At 43.0% G+C, this 24,728-nt stretch overlaps 1 protein-coding gene across 4 annotated transcripts in view; it reads left to right on the top strand.

The window, feature by feature from the left end:
* LOC147021673 (guanine nucleotide-binding protein G(olf) subunit alpha-like) overlaps positions 1-24,457 on the top strand; it is a 191,455-nt gene extending 166,998 nt beyond the window's left edge. For 3 of the 4 annotated variants that reach the window (XM_085891903.1, XM_085891904.1, XM_085891901.1), the window contains 3 exons: positions 16,516-16,646; positions 17,575-17,642; positions 18,216-20,248. In XM_085891903.1, coding sequence (XP_085748029.1) covers positions 16,516-16,646; positions 17,575-17,642; positions 18,216-18,362 — 346 coding nt within the window. In that variant the 3' untranslated portion in view covers positions 18,363-20,248. Of the gene's footprint in view, positions 1-16,515; positions 16,647-17,574; positions 17,643-18,215; positions 20,249-23,274 lie in introns of those variants that run through there. The other variant, XM_085891902.1, reaches the window with a different exon arrangement.
* Positions 24,458-24,728: the final 271 nt, after the last annotated feature.

The raw sequence follows: 24,728 nt of genomic DNA, 5'->3' as shown, positions 1-24,728 counted from the left end.
GCCAACTGTACAGCCAATGGGAGTAAAGTGGTGGGGTGGAGTCGGAGCAGTTGAACACTGACCCATGTATAATATGTGATATTTTGCAAGTCTAAAAAGGGCATAATACTGAAATATTACGAAACGTCCTGAAACTCGAACTTGTTCTGTAACTTATAATAAAGCCATGTACCAAGTTTCAGTTGAATATGTAATAGGGTTTGGGAAAAAGTCTGAAAAACCACATGGTGAGATGGAAGGACGGATGGATGGACGCAGACGGACAGCAAGCCTAAAGTCCCCTCCGCTGAAACCGGTGGGCAGGGCCAACGAGAGCCAGAATGGGCTCTGGGGAAATACTAAGTGTCGGGCTCCCTTCAAAAAATGTGTTTTCCACTGCGTCGCGTTGCTAACGCTGGCGACGCTGGCTCTAAGAGAGCTCCGCGTTGTTGTTGTTGTTGTTGTTGTTGTTGTTCTTGTTGTTCTTGTTGTTCTTGTTGTTCTTGTTGTTCTTCTTCTTCTTCTTCTTCTTCTTCTTCTTCCTCTTCTTCTTCCTCTTCTTCTTCCTCTTCGTCTTCCTCTTCTTCTGCCTCTTCTTCTTCCTCATCTTCTTCCTCTTCTTCTTCCTCTTCTTCGTCCTCATCTTCTTGCTCTTCTTCTTCCTCTTCTTCTTCCTCTTCTTCTTCTTCTTCTTCTTCTGCTGCTGCTTCTTCTTCTGCTTCTTCTTCTTCTTCTTCTTCTTCTGCTGCTGCTTCTTTTTCTGCTTCTTCTTCCTCAGACAAAACATTTAGGATGCCTCTCTTTTATATACAGGATCCGGATCTCCTTAAATACTAAACACCTGTACACAACCTCACATAGACGGTGCCTTTTGAGAGCGTCTATCATGAACTTTTAAATATATTCGGACATTTGCTTTAAAGTTTCGAAAAGTTCACGTTACTATTTAAAGATTATTCCATTTAATGTATTGTAATTTTTCTTATTTTTTTTTAATTCTTTTTTTTTTATTCTTCTTATTTAAATACTATTTTCTTGTCATGAACGAGGAGCCTCCATGACGGGTTTCGCTATTGGCTCCATCAAGGCATGTGACGAAATATCGGAAGTTGTTGTTGTTGTTGTTCTTCTGGTGAAGACAAAACCTTTAGGACGCAGCTCTTGGACACATTTGTCCTTGTTTTACAAAGGGAGGCTGTCATTGCCCATGCCAGGGAATCACTCTGTCATTGCCCATGCCAGGTAATGCCAGGGAGTGGCTTGAAGGGAGACACAAAATATAGCTGCCTTGGTGTTTTATCAGCACAATCATGATGTGAAACAAAAATTTGAAGGAATAATTACAGCCCCCTATTAGTTCTGGGCCCCAAAGTAGTTACCCCACCTGCCCCTCCCCCCTCCCCCTCCCTCGGCGCCTCTGCCGGTAGGGGACTAATAACAAGAGCGAGAATTGCTTTGCAATATATGTCCCCAACCAATGTGATCAGCATGGTGTTGGCTTAACGGGTAAGGTGGCTGGCTTAAGATTTTAGGGTCTTGAGCTTGAGACCCTGATGGCTGTTGAATTTAAACCAGGTGGGGTTGATTCAGCCTGTCATCCTTCTGAGGTCGGTGAAATGAGTACCAGTGTACTGGTAGAAGGGCACAGCATCAACGGCACAGCCGCACCCCTAGAAAATGATGCAACCAACAGCCACAGGCTGCACACGATAGCTACTGATGTGACATTTTCCAAGTCCAAAAAGGGCAATAACTCTGAAACATTGATGAAACGCCCTGAAACTGGAACTTGTTCTGTAACTTTTCATAATAAAAACCATGTACCAAGTTTCAGTTGAATATGTTAAGGTGTATGGGAAAAAAAGTCGAAAAAACCACAAGTGGGACGGATGGACAGACAGACAGACAGAGAGCAAACCTATCATCCCCTTCGCTGAAACCAGTAGGGGACTAATCACCATTCCTTTCATGCCATCAGGTGCATAGGTGGTTTCATTGGCAAGATGGCACAATCCTGGATTGGTCGCCACTCCAACAAATGATACTCGAATGGCTGGATCATTTTTCCCAGAACTGGTCCTCATTTTTCCAACCATAGAAGGATGACAGACTGAGTCAATCCACCTGCTGTTAATTTATAGCATGACAGGGGATTGAACTCAAGACATTAAGATCTCAAGCCAGCCACCTTAACTGTTAAACAACCATCGGGCTGAGTATGCTTACAAGTTTTCACGAGGGATTGATTAAACTGGAGTGTATTCTTGGGTTATTTAAAAAGAAATACATGTGGAGGTCAAGTTGGATAATGGTGTTGGCAAAAATGGGATTTAAGTACAGCATATACATTATTGATTTATAGATTCCTCCTGTGTCTAAATTTCATTGCAATTGATGAGCCATATTTTCAATGCCGAGTTTTAATTCTTGATAACATAGTCCCAGCTCAAGTGCCCACCAACACACTGCATAAATGTGCTGATATCATTGGAAGCATGGAGTAATGGCTCTCAAATGCATCAGCCCATGCTCATACCAGTCACAACCTTCGGAGCAGTGGCATTTCAACACCAGCGACGAGTGGCAACAAGTTAACCTGGCAGTGACACATCTAGTCGCCGATTCTACATAACTGACAAGGCAACAGATACCAGGTTTTTCTTTGATACTGATGCTGAAGTGAGTGTTTTTTTTATAATCGTTTTACAAAAGCAAAGGCCATCCTACATCAATCCAGCTGCAGGCAGCAAAGCACTCACCCACATACCAGAGAGATCTTGAATGCTGGATCTTGGACTGCGAATAATATTTTGATGGATAATCGGGTTGCTGAGTTGCTTACACCCATGATCAGGGCTGATTGTCTTTATCAATTTGGCCTGCGAGTGGATGTCAAACATCTCAAGCTCATTGACACCATGACCAACCTCACTGTGCGGGCAATCATCAATCCTACACCCTCCATCACCCCATGTTCGTGAAAGCTACATCTACTTCACGTTATGACACCCTCCTTCGTGAATACCCAAGAGATTGCTCGTCCCGTAAACAGGGATTGTGAGATCAAACACTCGACCACTCACCACATCGTAACTCGCGGACTTCCAGTTGCAGCACAACCATGGCGCCTTTCCCCAGATCGTCTGAATATCGCCAAGTCAGAGTTCGAGCACATGCTTGAACGCGGCATCATGCGACAATCTGACAGAAACTGGTCTTCGCCCTTGCTATGGTACTGAAGAATTCACTGGGTAAGTGGTGGCAATGTCGCCACTACCGTGCAATTAACCAACGCACCATTCCTGATTGCTATCCAATTTCCTGTTTGCAGGATTTTTCATCCTCCCTCAAAGGGGTACGTGTTTTCTCCAAGATAGACATCATTAGAGCATATCACCAGATACCAGTGAAACTGACTGACGTACATAAAACAGCCATCACAACACCTTTTTTGGCTCTACGAGTTTGTTCACATGCCATTCAGCTTGTGTAAGGCTGTGCAGACGTTTCAGAGGTTGATCGATGATGTCATCAGTGGTCTCCTTTTCGTCTGCACTTACCTTGATGATGTGCTGGTAGCCAGCCCTACAGAGGAAGAACACGAGGCACACCTCCAATTACTTTTCGAGCAACTTGCTCAGTATGGCATTCCCATCAATCCCAATAAGTGCCGATTTGGGGTGCCATCACTCACCATCCTCAGCCACGTCATAGATGAACATGGTATCTTCCCATTGGAGGACAAAGTCAAGACTGTACAAGCTTTTCCTGCATCCACATAAATGTGCAAGTTGAGGGAGTTTCTTGGCCTTGTGAATTTTAACAGGTGTTCCATCCACAACTGCACATCCCTAACTGTTCCATTCTAAGACATATTCCAACCAGTGATGGGTATAATATGCACCAAGAATAAGAAAAAAAAATCACCCCATCACCCTGGATGAAAAATAATTGTCTTCCTTCAAAGAGGTGAATGTGAGGTTGGCCAAGGCCACACTGCTTGTTCATCCCAAGGCTGAAACGCCACGAAACATCTCTAAACATCTCTCTGGCGGGTATTAGAGAATCCCCTCAGCACCGTCGAGTCTGCCATTTCACTCAGGCTGACTGGCAGGGCCTCAAAGCAGCCATCAAACTTCGAGACTGGTCTCCCATCGCTACTTTCTCCAACATCAGCTCGTCCTGGGAATTCTTTCAAAGAAACTTGCTCTCCCTCATGCACAGATTTATCCCCTCTCGTCTTCAGTTGTCCTCCCCTTCCTCCCGCCCACTGACGCTTGTGGCGAGGCAGTTGTCCTGAAACAACTTGGGTTTGCCCCATGGAAAGCAAACCAAACTGAGGGCAATCTTAGTTCCTTCCATAAAGCTCGGAACAAGTGTGTATGTACCCTCAGGAGAGCCAGAAAACAACATCTTTCGAATCTCAAGTCTGAACTCTCAAACCTCTCTCCCTCCTCCAAATCCTGGTGGCATCGAATCAAATCTGTTTCTGGTGTATGCTCCCCCTCCATCCCCTCCCTTACCTCAAATGGCCGCACTGCTGATACCGCATGTGAAAAGGCTGAATGCCTAAACTCGGTGTTTGCATTGAAACCTTGTATTGTGTCCGAAACCCATCGCTTTCTGTACCCACCTTACCCAGTCACACCCAACTGTCCCTGGACTCTGTGTCCTTTTCTCCTGACAAGGTGGAGAGCTTGCTGTCAAACCTCAACTCAGATTTTGCAACCGGTCCAGACGGCATCAGCCCACGTGTCCTAAAAACCTAATCCTCTGCTCTTGCTCACCCTCTCTCTGTTCTATTCACCCTCTCATTTGCTCAAGGTGATCTGCTATCTGCTTGGAAATCAGCAAACATCACTGCCCTGCATAAAAAGGTGCAAAAACAGATCCCTGCAATTACAGACCAATCAGCCTTCTCCCAATCATCAGCAAGGTTATGGAATCCATCATCACTTCAGATATTAAATCCTTCTTCTTCTCCAATGGTTTGATTTCCAATCAGCAATTTGGTTTCAGACCAGGTCACTCTCCCCTGGATATGCTGCTTCTGCTCTCCCAACAATGGATGGAGGTACTCAATGCCAGGTATGAAATCAGAGACATAACGCATGCTTTTGATACGGTCTGGCACCCTGCCCTGCTCACCAAACTCTCTTCCAATGGTATCCAAGGCCATCTCCACTCATGGCTTGCAGACTTCCTCTCCTGTCGCAGCCAATGTGTGACCCCAAATGGAGTTCTCTCATCCCCTCTTCCTGTCCAGGCTGGAGTACTTAAAGGTAGCATTCTGGGCCGTTATTTTCTGGTCTTCATCAATGGTCTCTCCGACTCTCTGGAAAATTCTCTTTATCTCTTTTCTGATGACTCCACCCTCTGTCGTACCATCTGTCATCCCTCAGACCAGCAAGCCGCAGCTTCTTCACTCTCTACAGATCTGGGTAAAATCACAAATTGGTCCAAACATCAAACATGTCTTTCAATCCAGACAAATCTCACACTTTCACAATGTCTCTCTGAAAGGACCGTTTATAACCCCCCCCCACCCCACCTACCCCCATCTACTTTCTCAACAATCCTCTGTAAGAAGTCCTTTCATTCAAGCTTCTGGGTCTCACGATCTGCCATGGTCTTTCCTGGGAAAGCCACATTTCCAACTTCGCCTCCAAAGCCAGTCGCCGACTGGGAATCCTTCGTCGTGCAAGGTCCTTCCTCGGCCCACCAGAGCTCCTGACCACATACAAAGCTTTCTTCTGTAGCCTGATGGAGTACTGCTCTCCCCTCTGGGCTGGTGCTCCTGCCTCTCACCTTTCTCGGCTTCATGTTGTGGAAACCAAGGCATTTTGGATCATTGGTATCTCCTGCAATGAGGCTGAGTCTTTGGGCCTCTCACTCACTCACCGCAGCAGATCGGTGGTCTTTCTTTCTTCTTCCGTCTCCTCTCTGGTCTCGCCCCCACCCCCCCCACTTTGTCTGCAATTTGTCCCCACCATATTTCCGCAGGTCGCTTGAGGTCCGCCAACAAGCCCCTTCTGGTAGAACTACTAAAATCTGGAATCGCTGCTCACCTTCACTCTTTCATTCCTCCTTTTTTTCTCACCTTTGGAATAAATTCCCACACTCCCTTAAATTCCATTCTTCCCTCCAGGCCTTCAAAACAGCAATTCACCACTACCTCTTATCTTCCAAAACAGCAGTTCCCCCATCCAAAACCTCGATCTTTTCTACCCCCGTTAATCCACCCGAAACCCATCTCCTTCAAATTCCCTGCTTTCCTTCCTGAAAGTCCCTGTAATGTCCATCTTGTATACCCCCATGTTCCTCGCCCCATCCCTCTCCCTTCCACAGATCTTCTAATGTCTCTGTTCCCCACTGTTTTGTTTCCCCTCTCCTGCCCCTCTTGTCTCATGCCCCCCTCCCCCCTTGCTATGCGTTGTGTGTTAACTCTCATACGAGCCTCGACAATGTATACAAAAAAATCCCTCTTGATTGATGCCTCGGACGTAGGAGTTGGAGGGGTTTTGCAAAAAAAATGGAGATGACATCTGGCAACCACTCTATTTTTTCTCAAAGGATTTTCAACCTGCAGAGACCAGAAATAGCACGTTTGGGAGAAAAGTTCTGGCAGCATGCCTGGGTGTCAAAAACTTTTGGCATATGCTAGAAGGGAGGACATTCTTGATTTATACGGACAATGCCATTGACCTATGCTCGAAAGTCAGGACCTGATCGTCACTCTCCAAGAGTAGTACGACATCTCAATTTCATCTCCCAGTTCACGATTGACTTGAGGCACATCAGTGGCAAAAACAACTTTTCAGCAGATGTACTCTCCCTAGTTGACATAAACGCTCTGAATGCATCTAACATCAACGATTTCACTGTCATAGCTGAAGCACAGCAGCGTGATGAGGAGATATAAAGGCTGCAAACCTGTTCAAAGAAGTACCACTCCCCACTTCTGAGGTATGTGATGTTTCTACAGGTGGTATGCTAGTGTGTGTTGGAGTTTGTGAGTGTAGGTTTTATATGTTTGTGAATGTAATTGTGAGTATAGGGGTTTGTTTAGTGTGTGTGATTGCATGTTGGCGAGTGGTGATTTTGTTTGCGAGGGCTTCTTTTTTTTTTCATATGGGGTTGTGATTGGATTACTCTGCTATGGTGCATTCATCTGAGTGGGAGACCAGAGCTTGAGCTGCCAAGGATGTGCAGGAATCAATGGACTACTTAAAAGTTCTCGGTAGGGGTTCAAGTGTGGTATTTCCGTGCCACCCGTTGCCCTTCGAGCCCCGGATAGCAGGAGCGGCTTTACACAGGGCACTGCAGGAATTCTGGAGGCTGTCAAGGTTGCCTGTGGAGAAAGGGGTCAAAATAAAGCCGATTGTGTGGTGTGTAACCCAATATATCAGTACATTCATTGCTCTGCATTCTGTGCAAAGGTGTCTGCTCTATTTTTCTATGTGTATGCTGTAATGCCTGTGCGGTGCAGCAGAACAATGGGTTTGAAGTTGGTGGCACCCTAGTTCCTTATCCCAAAACGTTTACACTACAGTGGCGTTGTAATTTTTAGAGATAAATCTCGAAATCAAGAGTCAGAGCTAAAACGATTAATTTGTTATCGAGCATTCATAGTCATCAATTGATAATGTGATGTTACACCAGGGTTGAAATGATCGAAATGATATTATTGGATTAAAAATGGCACAGTCTTGTGAAATAAACGTTAAATGTGGCTTTTGGATTTAAATAAGTTGGAGACAGATAATAACACACGGATGGAGCCAAATTACATGTTGATCGCTGCTTTGAGGTCGGATTTAATTTATTCAATGTTTTTAAGTCCCACCCAGACCCTCCTAAATTTAAACATTTTTAATTCTTCCTGAAAATAATGATTCTTCAGATTTTATTCGTTTTTTTTTTCTACAATGTCTAAGTTGCTTGTATATAAATCACATAAAAGACAAAGACAACAAGAACTAGAGTGAAGTTGATGGCATGCCATCGCAAATCCCCACACTTCCTACCAAAAGCAAAGTTGAAAGATGTCACAACGTTCCACCAGGAATGACTCTATCAAATTTTGAGTTAAAAATATTTTTTTCTGTTTTGACCTCTGTGACACCAAGGTCAGGTTAGGTCAGGTCAGGTATGGGAGCATGCACCACATCAGCGCGTCGCTGCATCCACTTTCCGCCGGTGCTCCAGGGGCCTCAGTCTGGCCATCTCCCAGGCAGATGCCAGGCCCATCCCCATCTCCTTGAGATGCCGATCAACCTGCTGCAACCACGAGGAACGTGGTCGGCCCATTGGCCTCCTCCACTCACGAGACTCCCTCACTAAGAGAATCTGGTGAGCAGGATCAGCGTCAGGAAAACGAGCCACATGTCCATACAGCCGCAACTGATGCTCATGGACTATGCAGGTAACAAATCTCATTTGAGTCTCTCTCAGCAACCGCTCGTTGGACACAAAGTCCGACCAGCGATAGCCAAGAATTCTCCGAAGAGACCTGGTACCAAAGGAATTAAGTCTCCATCTCAGATCCTTGGTCAGAGTCCAAGTCTCACATCCATAGAGCAAGACTGGAAGCACCAAGGACCTGAAGACTCAGACTTCCGTCCTCCCGCACAGGTACCTGCAGCGCCACACCCCATTATTCAGTGAATCCATGACTCCCCAGGCCTGACCCAGACGTCTATTGACCTCTGACTCACAGCCAGCAGAGACATGAATATCACTGCCAAGTTCAGTGAATCTCTCCACAACCTCAACATCCTCACCACAAACAGGCACAGACAGGACATCCAAGATGTCATTGAAATCCTGGATCTTAGTTTTGACCCAGGAAACCCATAATCCCAGCAGCTCTGATTCCTCATTCAGTAACACCAAGTCCTGTATACAAGTGCTGTACACAAAAAAATGTGTCCGTCATTCCATTTTGTTTTTGGTATTTGATCTTTTGACCCCCCCTCCCCCCCCCCCAGCCTGGTCGGGACCAAAATGATACTGCTCTTGCACCTTTGTGCGATGTGGTGATCACAACTACCAGTTTTAGTGGATTTCTGCTCAACTGTTTAAGAGGAGATATAGCAAGCCAGACAATAAGAACTAGACAGACAGACGCAGCCGATTACAATATCCTCCCCATTTTTTTTTTCAAAAAGCACGGGGATAAATATCGGTTTGCTTTTTGTTTTACCAGGTGTGGTGATGGTTTCCAACAGGGCAAGTGTATACGTCTAGTGGTGTACTTAGGTGAGCTGTGGTTTACCACTCCTTGCTTTTAGCTACGGCCACCGGATAGCTCTGTGAGCGAAAAGAAGGCCGAGTGTGTAAGTCCTTCCTTCCGCTACATAGCCTCTACCCTCGCCAAGACTTCCAGACTATCTTCTCATGGTACACCATGGTAACAGTGCTCTTGAGGGCACTGGCTAAATGTCTGGAGGATCTCGGAGTAAGGTGGTACCCTAGAAGTGAAGTGTGGATGGTTCTCAGATGTGAGGACATGCTTTTGCTCTCACCAACCCAACTTAGAGCTCTTCATGTGGTGGAGGTGGAGCTCTTCAGCCTTGGTAGGCAGTCCACTGAGGAGAAGGAAACTGATTACAAATTACCCTGCTGCCTTGTAGGTATGTCTCTCTCAACAAAGACAAGGTCCACAGCTGATACTGCGGTGGCATCAGGAAGGACATCCGGCCACAAAAACATTCCTCAAATATGCCATTTGGCGAAATGGGAACCCGAGTTGTGTGCTTCCCCATCTGGGTTAGTTGCTGTGGTTACACTGGGCAGTGTTGCTGCATTGTCCAGAGGGTACAGGGTGTGTGTCTTAACAGGTTGGCACTTATTGCCTGACAGTACAGGAGCCTGAACCTAGTCATAACGTACTGGGAGGCTGCTCTATCAGCAGGAAAATAATACCCCATCTGCTTTAGTGCCATGTTGCGCTTGGATGGGTGTCCCTGGAGTGGGCTGGGGTGGTTCACCCACAAGGCCACTGAACTGCTGGTGTTATGGCATCAGGTCGTGTAAGCGCACCGATGTCTGGGGTTGCTGTAGCATATACTATGGAGGGTGGCTTTTATACTCAGGTTCCCTCACTTTCACTTTCCTTGAAATATATGGCTGTACAAATTACAAATGGGAGCAAACCTGTCATGCCTAAAGCACCCACTCGGCATGGCAAGATAGGGGTTATCGTTGTTAGCCTGAATGTTGGGACTTTGCTTGGTTGAGCTGGTGAAATAGCGGAAACTTTGAGCTGTAAAAGAGTGGATGTGTGCTGTATGCAAGAAACAAGGTGGAGGGGAAGTGCTGCAAGAATGGTCAGAGGTAGAAATGATAGGTACAAATTATTTTGGATAGGTTGTGATGCTGGAACTGGTGGTGTTGGGATTATGGTGGCTGAGAAGGTGTTGGAGATGAGGAGGGTAAATGCAGGAGTTATATATAGTTCTCAAGCTGTTGTTTGATAAGCATCTATTAACAGTAGTATCAACATACGCCCCACAGATAGGATTAAGTGAGTAGGAGAAGGATGAGTTTTGAGACACTTGTGCATGTTGTTTCTACAAGGAACTTCTGGAAATGAATCTTGGAAACCCAATGGTAGGAGAGAATGTAGAGACTTGTTGGAACTCTTTAAAAGATGGGCTGCTGCGAGATACTAAAAAGACATGTGGCTGGTCGAAGGGCCCACCGAGACATGAGGCTACATGGTGGTGGAGTAATGAGGTGGATATGGTGATTTAATAAAAAAGAAAATTGTTCAGGATTTGGAAAAATGGAGGGGATAATGAGGAACACTTGAAGGGAAGTTTACAAGGCTAAAAAATTAGTGCAGGGTTCACTTTCAGATGTGATAAATAATGCAGATAGCAGAGGGAATATAGTGAGGATAGTAAAGCAAATGATCAGTCGAAATAAGGATCTCATAGGAGAACAATGTGTGAAGGATGACATGGGAAATGTACTGGTTGAACATGGGGATATTATAAATGCTGGGAGGAGTTACTATGAGCACCTGCTAAATGAGCAGTTCCCTTGGACCAGGGATATTCTGGAGGCAGTAGAGCCAGTGCAAGGTCCACCACCTGAAATAAAAAATGAATGGGTGAAGAAAGCCATCGATGAAATGAAGAATGGTAAAGCAGGGAGCAGCACTGGTATTGCTGCAGAGATGCTGAAGCCATCTGGTGATATTGGAGTGAATCAAAACACTAAATTGATAAATGCAGTTATAAGGGAGACATCTGTCCCAGATGACTGGTTGAAGGAGGTAACGGTGAATATTTCTAAAGAGAAGGGTGATGCCTGAATTCAGAGCAACTATAGGGGTCTGAAGTTGCTGGACCATGGAATGAAAGTGGTGGAGAGAGTCATGGATAAATTGATAAGACAGAGTGTAAATAAACAAGAAATGCAATTTAGTTTCATACCAGGAAGGGGCACGACAGAGGGGTTTTTATAGTTATGCAATTACAAGAAAAATATCTGTGGAAGAAGGAACAACTGTACTTTATATTTGTGGATTTGAAGAAGGCGTTTCATAGGGTGCCTCAGGAAGTAGTGCAATGGTCCATGAGGAAGTTATGTCTGGAGGATTGGTTAGTTCAGGTAGCCATGGCAATGTATGATGGCCCAAAAACCTCTGTGAGGGTAAATGGAGTGCAGAGTGAGGATTTTGAAGTGAAAGTGGGTGTTCATCAGGTTTCAGTCTCGAGTCCAATCCTGTTCATCATGGTTCTTGAGGCTACATCACAGGAATTTAGAGGAGGCTCACCTTGCGAGCTCCTGTATGCTAATGACCTGGTGCTGATAGCCGACAGTGTGGAAGAGGTAATTGGTAAATATACAGCATGGAAGGAGGGTACGGAGGCCAGAGGACGGAAAGTGAATACAGGGAAAACAAAAGTACTGATTAGTGGTGCGGGAGAAGGAAGTGTGTAAAAAAGTGGGAGGTGGCCCTGTGCTGTCTGTAGAAAAGGTGTAAGTAGCAATTCAATAATGAGTATAGCCTGCAACTGCTGGGTGTACAAGAGGTGTATTGGCATCAGGGGTGGACTGCAGGTGGTTCCTGTCTTCAAATGTGCTGTTTGTGCAGGTAAACAAGTGACTCCAGTTAGAGTGGAAAGGTTAGTTTTTGGGGATATATCTCTGGAATGTGTTGATAAATTCTGTTAACTTGGTGATATGATTAGTGCAGGTGGTGGTGTGGTGGAAGCAGTGAATGCAAGAATTAGAAGTGGCTGGAGGAAGTTTAGGGAGTTGTTACCCCGATTGACATCAAGAGGGACCTCTCTCTAATTAAAGGGAAAACTTTATACAGCTTCCATTGGAAGGGTGATGTTGTACGGGAGTAAAACATGAGTGATCAAAAAGGAGGATGGACGGAGGCGGGAACGAAATGAAATGAGAACGGTGAGATGGATGTGTGAAGTGACACCGAGGGATAGGAAATCAAATGTGGAATTGAGAGAGGTTCGGTATAGAAAGAATGAGTGAGGTTATGCGTAGAGGATGGTTGAGATGGTTTGGACATGTGGAAGGATGTGGTCGGGTAGTTGCGTGAAGAGGTGTATAAATATGAATGTGACTGGAAGGAGAGCTCGAGGACGTCCGAGGAAAACATGGGTTATGTTGCTGAGAGATGATCTTAGAGTTAAAGGCCGAACAAAAGGGCTCGCAAGGGATCATGCAGCCTGGAAAGCAGCCATTAGGTGAACCACAGCTGACACATGCAAGCATGGAAATGGCTATAAAACGATGATGATGAGGACAGTCAAATGGACATATTGTCAATGATTTTAACTTTGGATTCCAGCACCTCTTGCCAAGGAATCAGATAGGATTGCTAAACACATTAATCCTTCATGTTATGAGCCATTATGAATTTGAACTGGGGAGCTTTGCCTTCATTTTGGATGGGAAGATAGCTTAGAGGTACAGGCACTCACCTCTGAGTTGTCTCGCCTGGGTTTGAATCTCGGTCCAGCTATAAACTGTCATCCTGGTGTCTCGTAGCAGGGTGAGGCGTCAATGTGTGTGCCATCCCTTGGATGGACGTTAAACTGGGCATCCTGGTCTGCCAGCATTAGTTGGTTGACGTTAAAGATCCCACGGTCTCCTCAAAGTGTATCGCCGACACCTTGAACTAATTCCAAATTCCTGCTCTGATCTTACTTGACGTCAGGCCAGTTCATGAATGACTTGGGTGAAAGACTCTCCCCAGCCAACTTCACGAGATGGGAATTATTGTGGCCATTTAAGACATCATCATCCTTGTCATCATTCCATAAGATCCTTATTTATGTTCCACTCATCCCAAAACATTGTCAAAAGTGTAAAAATGTAAACAAAATGCATGCAAACCATTGTTAAAGAGCATTTGTAAAGCTTCACTTGCATCTCCTAATGTGTCCTCTCTGATATATTGCACATACAAGCTGTTTCACGACCCTTGGCTACCTAAACATTGGCTGTTTGAAAATTAAGCTCTTTTTTTTTTTCGACATTTAATCACTCGAACAGATGTTTAAATGTCCAAACATTTAATGGTTGCAAGTTTAACTGTTGATTAGTTTCATTCTTTCATTCATTCATTCATTAATGTATCTGCTGCCACATGAAGCTGCTGATTTGCATCATTCCGGCTGTATGTTGGTCACTGATGCATGCAGTACCACCACCACCCCCAGAGATCAGCCCATGGATTTGTAATTTGGTCATGGAACCACCACGCAATGACCTGCTATTCTTTTATTTAAAGAAACCCAGGAATCTTTAACATTCTGATATCCAAAAGCAATTGCTTCGGTTCGCTTGTTTAGCATTCTCATCGAGACCGGTGGCTAATGATGTTCACAACTCAGGTTCAAATTCCAGATAACTGTTATTTGTCCATTGGTCCACTAACACCTAAATAATTCATTACTTCCTCCTGCATGTGATTTATGTAAAGGCTCTAATCTATATATAATGGAGTGTTTTTGGGGGGTTTATGATGGAGTGCTTTTGGAGTCCCTGTAGTGTCCATCTTATTTACTCTGTGTACCTCACCCCCATCCCTCTCCCCTCCACAGATATCCTCATGTTTCTGTTCCACACTGTTTTTTTTCCTTCCCTTTCCCACCCCATCTTGTCTCCTGCTCTTCTTGTTGTGTAGGTGATTATGTATTTATGTATATCCACTCTTCACCCATTGGTTGGACACCTGACCTGACGTCACCTACAATTATAACCTGAAATACTTAATCTAAAGTGCCCAGAGGACCCAAAAGACCCCGAGGACCCTGAAGATCCCGAACACCCAAAAGATCCAGAGGATGCAAAATACTTCTGGGACCCTGAACACCAAAAAGTCCTCAAGGAACCAAAATACCTCGAGAACCCAAAAGACCCAGAGCATCCAAATGACCCCGAGGTCCTAATCAAATGGAAGACCAAGAAGGAACCTGAAGAAGTAAAGAGCAAAGATGGAGTCATCAGGAAGAACCTGGATCGGATTCGGCTTTCAGCCGCTACTTCACAACCATCAAACTCATCCAGGTGCAGCCAAGTGAGCCTCAGAGAAAAATATCTGCACAAATTCACTTCTCCTTTGAGAGATAGATAATGAAGGAGAGGAAAAGAGATGAAAGAGAAGAAAAAGGAAGGATTAGAATGAATAAAGAGAATTATGGAAGAAAAAAAAAGGAAAGAAATGTGAAAGGAACAAAGATGTCGGGAAGAAGCCGGTCGGATATATTTCAGCAGTTACTCCCCAGGCTCAAATGCAGCAACATGTACAGTACAAGCTACCAGAGGTCCATCAGAGTGGAAGCACAGTCCACACAACATCAGGATATGGTACAAACAATGAAACGGAAGACCAAGGAGGAACCCGAAGAAGTAAAGAGCAAAGATGGAGTCATCAGGAGAAACCTGGATAGGATTTGGCTTTCAGCTGCGACTTCCCTACTCTCAAACTCATCCAGGCACAGCCAAGTGAACCTCATAAAAAATTTCTGCACGAATCACTTCTCCTTTCCTAGAGAACCAAAAATACCGAGAGGACCCAAAAGACCCAACGGACCCGAAAGGCACAATGGGACTATCATGGACCCATGGAAATTCTGCATAATGTAAAATGTGACTTCAGGTCCCCAACCCCCCCCCTCCACCCACTCACACCATCCCATGTTCTTAACCCTGTTCCAAACTCTGACCTCTCCCACCCCACCACCCCACCACCACACCCAAACTCTGTGTTCCCCTCCCCCTTTCTTCAAATCCTCAAACCCCTCCCAACCCAATGTCCTCAACTCCTCCCCCACCCCTCAAAATCCTCAAACCTCTCAATCCTAACTGTCCACTCTCTGCCCTTCCTCCCCAAAGCCAACTCTGTCATCCCCTCCCCCTTTCTTTTTCAAGTCCTCAACTGCCCCAAACTCCAAGTCCTCAGTCCCCCTTCCATCCCCAAATCCTCAATCTCCCCCCCCACCCCTTCTCAATGTCTCAATCTCCCTCTTCCAATTTCATGCACCCTCACCCCCAACTCTCTGTCCTTCCCTCCCCATTTCCTCCTGTTCTTAACAATGTTACACAAATATACAAAAGGAATTTCACGCATGAGAAGCCATTCAGCCCATCATACCTGCGTTGTTCCTGTCCCTGTTTGTTAAGAACACTGTTAAAAGTAAATAAAGATGGAACGTTAAATTCACAATCACTTCCCCCTTTCTTCCCTTATCCTCACGATAATTCACGTACCGGTGTTTGTCTGTTTGTTTGTTTGTCACGCTACTCCACCCTACAGTGTTGGGAGTCGATTCCATCCAGACTTGCTACATAGGATCAGCATATCCCCAATTAGTACGTAAGCATGTTTTTATCTTTGCCGGTGGTCTCGGGGGTGGGGGGGGGGGGGGAGGAAGAACGCAAATTCTTTATGTAAATGTGTATCGAGTAGCACCACCTACAGGTGGGGTAGGGTACTACAAGTTGGGCAGGTACTCTGTTAGTTACTTTCAGCATTTGGATCATTGTAAAAACAAGAAAATGCCAGCAGGTTGGAAAGCTGGTGTAATTGACTTGCACTCAGAAGGAAAGCGCACTCATTAATGTAACGCCGTTCTTGCAAAGGATTGATCAGGATAATAATTTATAGTCGATCTGGTAATTCAGTCTCGATTGGACATCTCGAAGATGATTCTGCTACCTCTGAACTCTCTTGTCTTCCATATTGTCCATCAGTGTAGATTTTTATTTGTCTCATCTCACCTTACTTTGGGGATTTAAAATCTCCCATGCCAAGAGTAGACAAGAGTAAAGAAAATTCAGAACATAAATACCTACAGAATTGTTTCCCTGATGTGGGAATTAAACCGAGTGATGTTTACAAAGCTATACCAAGCTCCTTTTTATCACAAGTGTTGAAGATAACAAATTCATTGCATTCACATAGGGAGTTTGACGCATCGCAATGAAGTAACTTCGGCTCCGTGCTGAGTGATGCAAGTTTTGTGTGTGGTGTGTCATTGCTCCGTACAGGTGGTTGAAAACGATCTCAGTCATCCTTTTCCTGAATAAACAAGACATGCTCGAGGACAAGGTTCTTGCTGGAAAGTTCTTAATTGAAGATTATTTCCCAGAGTACGCCAACTACACAATGCCTGTAGATGGTGGGTGGCACATGCCTCATTGCACTATGGATCTTCACGTTGGAATTAAAATTCTTAACAACAAACAACACAGTGCACTGACCTACACAACAGAACAGTTCGACTTGAAGATGAATAACACTCTTTCACACCACACTTTCTCCACTCACAAGACCCTTTTGTAACTAGGCATCAAAAAATAACAAACAATTTGCGTATTCAAAAACAAAGGCCCCACCGACTCGTATAGGTGCCCATCATGCCGGACTCAGGTGAAACTCGCACAGGTGCCCTGCACAGTCCCAGGTGCATATCACTCCTGATTGATATTCATATGGGACTGTGTTGGCAATGTGTACCAGTTTTCACGTATCCACTAAAGAGGGAGGTGCAACACCACATGACTCGTCACCTTTTTTTTTATCACAAGGCAATGATAAAAACTATGTGAGGTCTCACCATCTGCAAATTGCAGTCATGTGATCCACCCCCTACCCGCTCTCCCCTTTGGAAGGATACCAAACACCTTCGCACCCAATACCAGCATAGTCTCAGATGAAGATCACTCGGTGGTCAAAACATCGGATATGACCCTTATCTGCTGGGCAGCTACACCCGGTGGTGGTGCCTTTATTTTTGAATGTGGATCGTCCCAACTTTCAATCGTTTTGTGCGAATCATTTTGTGTGTTTCTTCAGAAATCACTAAAAGTTTGTTAAAACAACCAGTCGACACAAGAATGGAAGGAATATACAACAGCATCAAATAGGGGCCTTTATTCTACAGTAGCCATATGGCTACCACCATCATTACACCTTTAAAGGCTATTATCATAATTGCATGGCAGTCTGTTTGTAACTTTAAAAGTGATCACAGCCTGATTCTAAGCACAAACTCAATGTGTAATGTGCCTTTTAAATTTGCTGATACCCTATACTCTCACAACCAGCACCCACACCGGAAGGAGAAGACCCCCGGGTGTCTCGTGCCAAGTTCTTCATCAGGGATGAGTTTTTGGTAAGTATTATGAGAGAGCATCATAGAGCATTTATTATATATACATATGTTTTTATTTTGTATACATAGTCGAGGCTCGTGTAAAAGATAGTACACTCATGGAAGAGCTTTGTCATGAATTTGAGCTCCTTTTATAGGGAGTGGGGGATGGGGAAATTGGGGGCGCGGAGTACTTGCATGAAGCATTCAATAAATAAAAAACAGGATTGCTGTTGATAAGGTGTTCGTTGTACAGGAAAGGAAAGAAAAATAATTGAACTTACTACTGTAATATTGGTGAATGAGGTTGAACAGAGGAAGGCAGCCGATTAAGAGACTGGCTGGGGGTATCAGGAGGTAACAACCAAGAACAAAGCAGAGGTGAGGATTATAGAAATAGAGAACACTAAAAACTTGTGAAAATATGGGCAAACCATAAGGGTATTTAAAAAAGAAAAGTTTGGGAGAATTATAGATAAAGTATGCTTGAGAAAGAGGAATTGAGAAGACAGGGAGGTTGTGTTTAGTGAGGTAATAACATGGTAAAGAATTCAAGATGGACAGTTTGAATCACTGCCGTGTTACTCCCGACAGAGAATCAGCACAGCAAGTGGAAGCGGGAAGCATCATTGCTACCCACACTTTACTTGCGCCGTGGATACGGAGAACATTCGTCGGGTGTTTCAGGATTGTCGTGATATCATCCAGAGAATGCACCTTCGTCAGTATGAGCTTCTTTGAAACTGCTTACCAATCCTTACCTTGCTCCATCACATCTTTGTCTTACACCATCAGTCTTCACCTAATTATTGACTTTTGACCCAAACTCTGACCTTTGTGGACCCCATTCTTTTTGTATATCCCTGGACATAGTCGTATGTGTCTTTCTTTCTCTCTGCCTGACTGGGCATCTTAGTTTAACATAAAATGTAACCACTAACCTTGTATATGACAAAATACAGCTGACAGATGATTTTTTATATCCACAGGGAAATATAATTGGTGTGTTAACCACATATAAAGAGAATGTCTGACATCTGGTGCAGCTCAGGATGATTAGATGGCAATGCACAGCTTGATACCTTAAACCGTTAATATTGCCGAGAACATATGTAACATCAACAACGCTAGAAAGTGCATCTAATAAGATCAGGCACTTAACATTCAAAGTTTCCGCAAGTACCTTTCCAGTACTATGGACAGTAATTGCTCCAACAGACTGCTTGTAAACCTCATGCTCAATTAATTCCTATGCCTTGGCAAGCTGATTGGGATAAGTAAGCTAGGGTTCCACCACCCACAAACGGAGGTGTATTCTTTGGCTCGTACAACAGATTGCATCTTGTTACATTCACAACTTCAATTGTATATGTATCTGAAATTAATTTACTGACAGAACCTAATGTGACAATGATAATCATGTATTTATGTCACTAGCTGTTGTCCACACCACATCATTAAGCAGAGGTATATTCATTCAATATTTTAGATGGCCTATCCCGAACTTGAGTAGTCTCAAAAAAAAAAAAACGTGAAAACTCACTTGTCTTTGATCATTTGTTTCTTTTATTCAGACATATTACAAGGATATACAAGGAATTTACAGTGAGCAGGAGGCCATTTGGCCCATCGTGCCTTTCCCATATCCGTAATGTTGGAATTTCCACACTTTCCACACTGTAGACATTGCAAATTATATATAAATAACTTATCGAACAAACAAAAAAAAAAGTCCTTGAACAAGATACTGGTACGCAGTGGTCTACACTTTCGAAAGCTGAGATCTTTAATATCCGCAACCTAAATGCCGTTGAGATAGCTTGCGTAATGTTTCCATCCAAAAGACAGCATGCAACTCACCTTCCCAGCACTTTTAAAACTGCAATATCAGAACAGCAATTTAAATTGTCTGACCACATCCAGAATCAAATCCTGGCTGAAAAGCTCAATGGTGAGCATACTACTGAACGACACTGTAGCCCATATGATAAGTAACTCGTCGTTTTATTGAAGGTTATCAAACATTTTGCTCCTTGTTTTGAAAAGACTCGTGAAATTCAAAAAAATTTATACTGGCTTGCAAATAAATATGACCACTCATCGTTAGCAACAGGTACAAAAATGGAATGATTACTTACAAGTACTTTACCTGACTTGACTATTAAGCTGGCCTTTTTATATGGGTTAACATCTATGATTGATAAGATGAGGATCTATATAGGAAAGGATGGAGAACATCAGATAAAAGGGAATGAAACATAAACATTACAAACTATAAGGGCCGAGGTGGAGCGCATACTGCCACCACGTAATGTCTGATGCACGAGAACGTATTGGGCCCATTATATTTTTCAAATATCATGCAATATATAGTTTTTGGCCCTATCAACAGTGAAGAATCACTTTAAAAATTAAATAATTATTGTATCCGGATCCGGATTCGGATCTTCACCAAAATTGAATCAATTCGTCGTGCTCACACACGCAACCTGCCCACCAAATTTCATCTGAATCCGTCAACAACTTTTTGAGATATCGTGCACACAGACAGAGAGAGACAAACAATCAAACAAACAGACAGAGAGGGGTGAAAACGTAACCTCCAACGGAGGTAACAATGAACCGAATAGGGGGGGGGGGGGTGGGGGGGTGATAAACCAGCGAGTTGACAGGGAGGCTTTGGTCTGCACAGAGTATGGTCCCAATGGATGGACATATATATATATATATATATATATATATATATATATATATATATATATATATATATATACATATATATATATATATATATATATATATATACATATATATATATATACATATATATATATATATATATATACATATATATATATATATATATATATATATATATATATATATATATATATATATATATATATGTATGAATCTCCAATTAAGGTGACATTGAAGCAGATTATCATCAGATCAAGAGTGTAAGTTTGCTATCGCTGGAGTCGTAACAAGTCATACAATTTATTTCATATGTTGTTTGTGCTTTGCCATTGTAGCTAACTGAATCATAATCATTCTCACACCAGCATAGTGTGTGCCAACCGGTCATACCTAGCTGCAAAGCACTGATAATAATGGAGTTTGTTATGGAAACTATGGATCAAAAGTGCACTTTACCAAAGAGGGAGCACTCAACCTCCTCGTTAAAACATTGAAAGACCTTCTTGCAGCTTTGGCAACACTCGCCACATGTGAATGGCACAGAGACACTGCAACAACCAAGGACAGGTATTTCTACAGACAATTGACTTGAAACGTAGCCCGGATATAAACTCACAATGGCGTACTCTTTGTGAAATATATTTTCACGTCTTTGACTTCCACGAAGGAGTCTTATCGGACAGGAAAGTGCTGTCTTATCGGACAGATATCAGTCTTTGACTTCCATGCTGACCCGCTTCAAAAATACATTATTTCTTGAATACAAAAATACACGAGTATTCTACCTCCAGAGACAGAAACGGACCAGCACCAAAATCTTTCGACGGTCATCTACGATAGAAACCCTGTCCCCCTAAACCAATTAAAATTCACTGGATAATTAATTTTTTAAAACGATTTACAAAAACGAATGCGTCATGTAGATGAACATAAGCTACTGTTATTCTTTTTTCACCCCATATACATTATTGTTTTCATTTGGTTTAACGTTATGGTGCAACTGTGAAACCAATGGTGGTGACATCTGTCACCTGTTTGGTCAGGACTAGAATGTATGGTTATATTAGATCACAAGGATACACAAGGAACTTGGATGCAGGAGGAACAGGAGGGATACAAAGGAAATTGGATCCATTTGCTCCATCAGACCTGTGCTACATCAGTACCATATTAATTCAATGTAACAGTTTATCAACTTAAATATACTGGGGGGAGGGGTGGATGAGAGCAGTGGGGTGAGAACAGACATCACCGGGGTATATAATCATTATATACATCACCAGACAAAGAAGTATAAATCATCATTATTTAAAATTATAAAAGATTTATTGTAATTTTGATTTTGGGTTGTTGTTTTTTTTTTTGAGGGGGGGGGGTGAGGGTGAATGCAGTTGTAGGCTGAGGAATGAACAACCACAGCCAGGACATTCACCTTTAGATAAGACTCTCTCACAGACATCACAATCATGACACAGTTATCCAATCACACATCAAAACCTGAGCTACCTTCCATTCCTGCCAATATCCATGTACCCCACTATTGCCAATGCTTCGAGATACCTATCTAACTCAAACCTAAACCTATCTACTGTTTTTGCTGCCGCTATCTTTCCAGGGAGATCAATCCATGCATTTGCTACTCCTGAGTGAAAGACCCCTGCCTTATACCGTCCTTACACTGATCCTCTTTTTTGTTTTTTACCCAACGTCTGTGGCCCCTGGTTCTGTCAGTGTCCATTCTGCTAAAATATTATTCTGCACTTATTTGTGCACTTATGCTACCTTTCATTCTGTACTTAAACATCTGTATCAGATCTCCTCGTAATTGCCTCCTTTCTCATATATAATGTCCTCTCATATTCAGCTGCTCCTTATGTCGTAGTCTAGCTCGGCCCAGAATCAATGCAGTCACTCTACACTGAACTCACTCTCACTCACTCACTCTCACTCTCACACACACACACACACACACACACACACACACACACACACACACACACACACACACACGGCATCCAATGGGTTTCTTTCAAAATCTCTCCAGTGCAAGTGCCTTCCCAGCATTTTGAGACAAAGTAGTGCTATCTGCCCTGCGTGGCATGTGTGGCTGGTGGTGGGTGGAAGGGAAAGGGTGGAGGGGTGTTGTGGGGTGGGGGGTGGGATTGAGGGTGGAGGGGTGTAGTGGGGTTGGGGATGGGATTGATACAGGTAGAAGGGAAGAGGCAGGTAGGCGAGGCTGGGAATAAAAACAGGAATGGGAACACGAAATGAATGGGGAAGGATGAAACACCACATAGCACACAAGATACCACTCACTCTTCACAACATGTGGAGGAGGGGGGAGTCTCAGCTTTTTTGTTAAAATATAAAATTTTTAATTGTATGAAATACTACGTATTATATATTTTATTCTTTTTTGGCAGGGAGTGCTTTGGGAGTGGGTTTAATTAACCACAGACGACATGTTCACACAATTATAGCCACACGTCCTAAGAATCAGAACATCTCATTGTCCCATCATCACAACACAACTATTAGAACCAAAGCTCCAGTAACACAGCAATACTTATCGTGTCTAATTATGACAGCACTTTCAAAGTATGAAACGGCAGCCTTATATCCGTGTACCTTACTACGCTGTGTATGTGTGGGCTTTAGATAACCCTGCCGTGCCTTCATCTTTCAAGCCTTTCAGCAGCTAATTCCAACAATATAGTTGTTCTTTATCACGATGATGTTTTAAAATTATTCTAAGCCTACTGTGTTTATTGGTTGTAATTTTTATTTCATCATTGATATTTAAATGCCCTCAATCATTTATTGTGTGGATTATCAGACAAATTGTTTCATTTATTGGAATTGAGCTGTACATCTCACGTTAGCAAAATAATTTATATAAAAAACTGCATGTACAGGTATAAAAAGGCCCATTTCACGTCCACGTGTTTCACAGTCGCTCTACCCATTTGAGGTAGTTGACCCTCCATCGGTTTTTCGGCTGCATCGCTCAGAGAAAGGACCTGCTGATGTCGCCACCTTGTGGTTGAGACTGTGAGAAATGCCAAAGTTTTATCCGCAATGAGGAAATGTTGTGTCACTGAATATCCTGTTAGATATGACAAAATATAAACAGAGCCTGACATCTTTGCCGACAGTTCTAATGCAACTTTTTCACTCCCCTTTAAAGTTCGGAAGAGGCAAATCGAATTTTTCTAAGTCATGTTTTAAACAAGATAACTCCATTGCAAAAACGATTGAAGATTCTCATGAGATTATGATAATATTAAGCTCTGAGTGATAAAAAAAAATTATAATTAATGGACATCCATTTATGCAATTTTATGCCTTTGTTATCACCAATAATACGACTATTTTCTGTATTACTCTTTCATTCATAATTTAACTTTTTTAACGATATGTGAAAGAAAGTCGGTTGTTTTTGTTGACATCTTTTTCTTCATAGACAACTTTTACAAGTCGAGGTCAACAAATGAAGGATATTGCGATACCTGATATTTATCTTTACTTGTTTGCTGCCTTCTGCCAATTGCATAGTTGACTCTACAGAGCATATAGTGTGTATATGACAAATGCCAGAAGGTGGCAATGTTGGATGGAGAAGAAGGAGGGCAGATGGTAAAAGTAAAAAATGATTTCGAGAAATATCAAGGGAAGGAAGGTCGTAGAGATGGGGAGTAAGGATGGGAAAAGGGGAATGGTGTTGGGAGGAGATAGGGAGGTAAGGGTTCACACAGGGAATTTGTACAGTGGGTGGAGTAGTGTGATGGTCAAAGTTTGTCACTTTTGCATCTCTAATATGTAGGGTGCCCATTAACTGCATAATCATTAACTGTATAATATATGATTGCTGGTCTCATAGTTGCATAATCACTTATTTATCTTTACCCATTGCCCTCCCCTCCGTTTTTAACTCATTTTATATGTATTGCACAATGCTACTCTAAAATCTCTAACTTAGGGCACTGAACATGATTTATATTTTCCTGATATTTACTCTCATTATTTGTTTTCTGAGCTGCTAAAACCCTGCCACGTATGTGTACACCTGAATGATTATATATATATATATATATATTTACACAAACACACATACACCACACTCACTACATTTATATATATATTTCAAATTATTTCCTATTCAATAAAATACTTTGCAAAACTTGTGTTTGACAACTGGTGTTAATGAAATATCTTCCAATGTGCTTCATCTGTTCATGCTTTCGATACTGTTTCCTTTGACTTCATGCTGTCACTGCTTCTTCTTCTCCTGCAGCATTAATAATTTGCTTATCTGTCCATTACTTCTAATGTGGGTGGCCAAGGAGAAGTATTGGCTGATGGTGTGTGCAGCTCTTCTAGGACTGACAACCATGATATGTCGGTGGG

Source organism: Eptatretus burgeri, chromosome 8, assembly GCF_056783735.1.
Source record: "Eptatretus burgeri isolate ZD-2024b chromosome 8, Ebu_testis_v1, whole genome shotgun sequence".
Taxonomy (NCBI): Eukaryota; Metazoa; Chordata; class Myxini; order Myxiniformes; family Myxinidae; genus Eptatretus; species Eptatretus burgeri.
The sequence above is the reverse complement of the archived record's forward strand: the minus strand, read 5'-3'. Positions and strand labels throughout refer to the sequence as shown.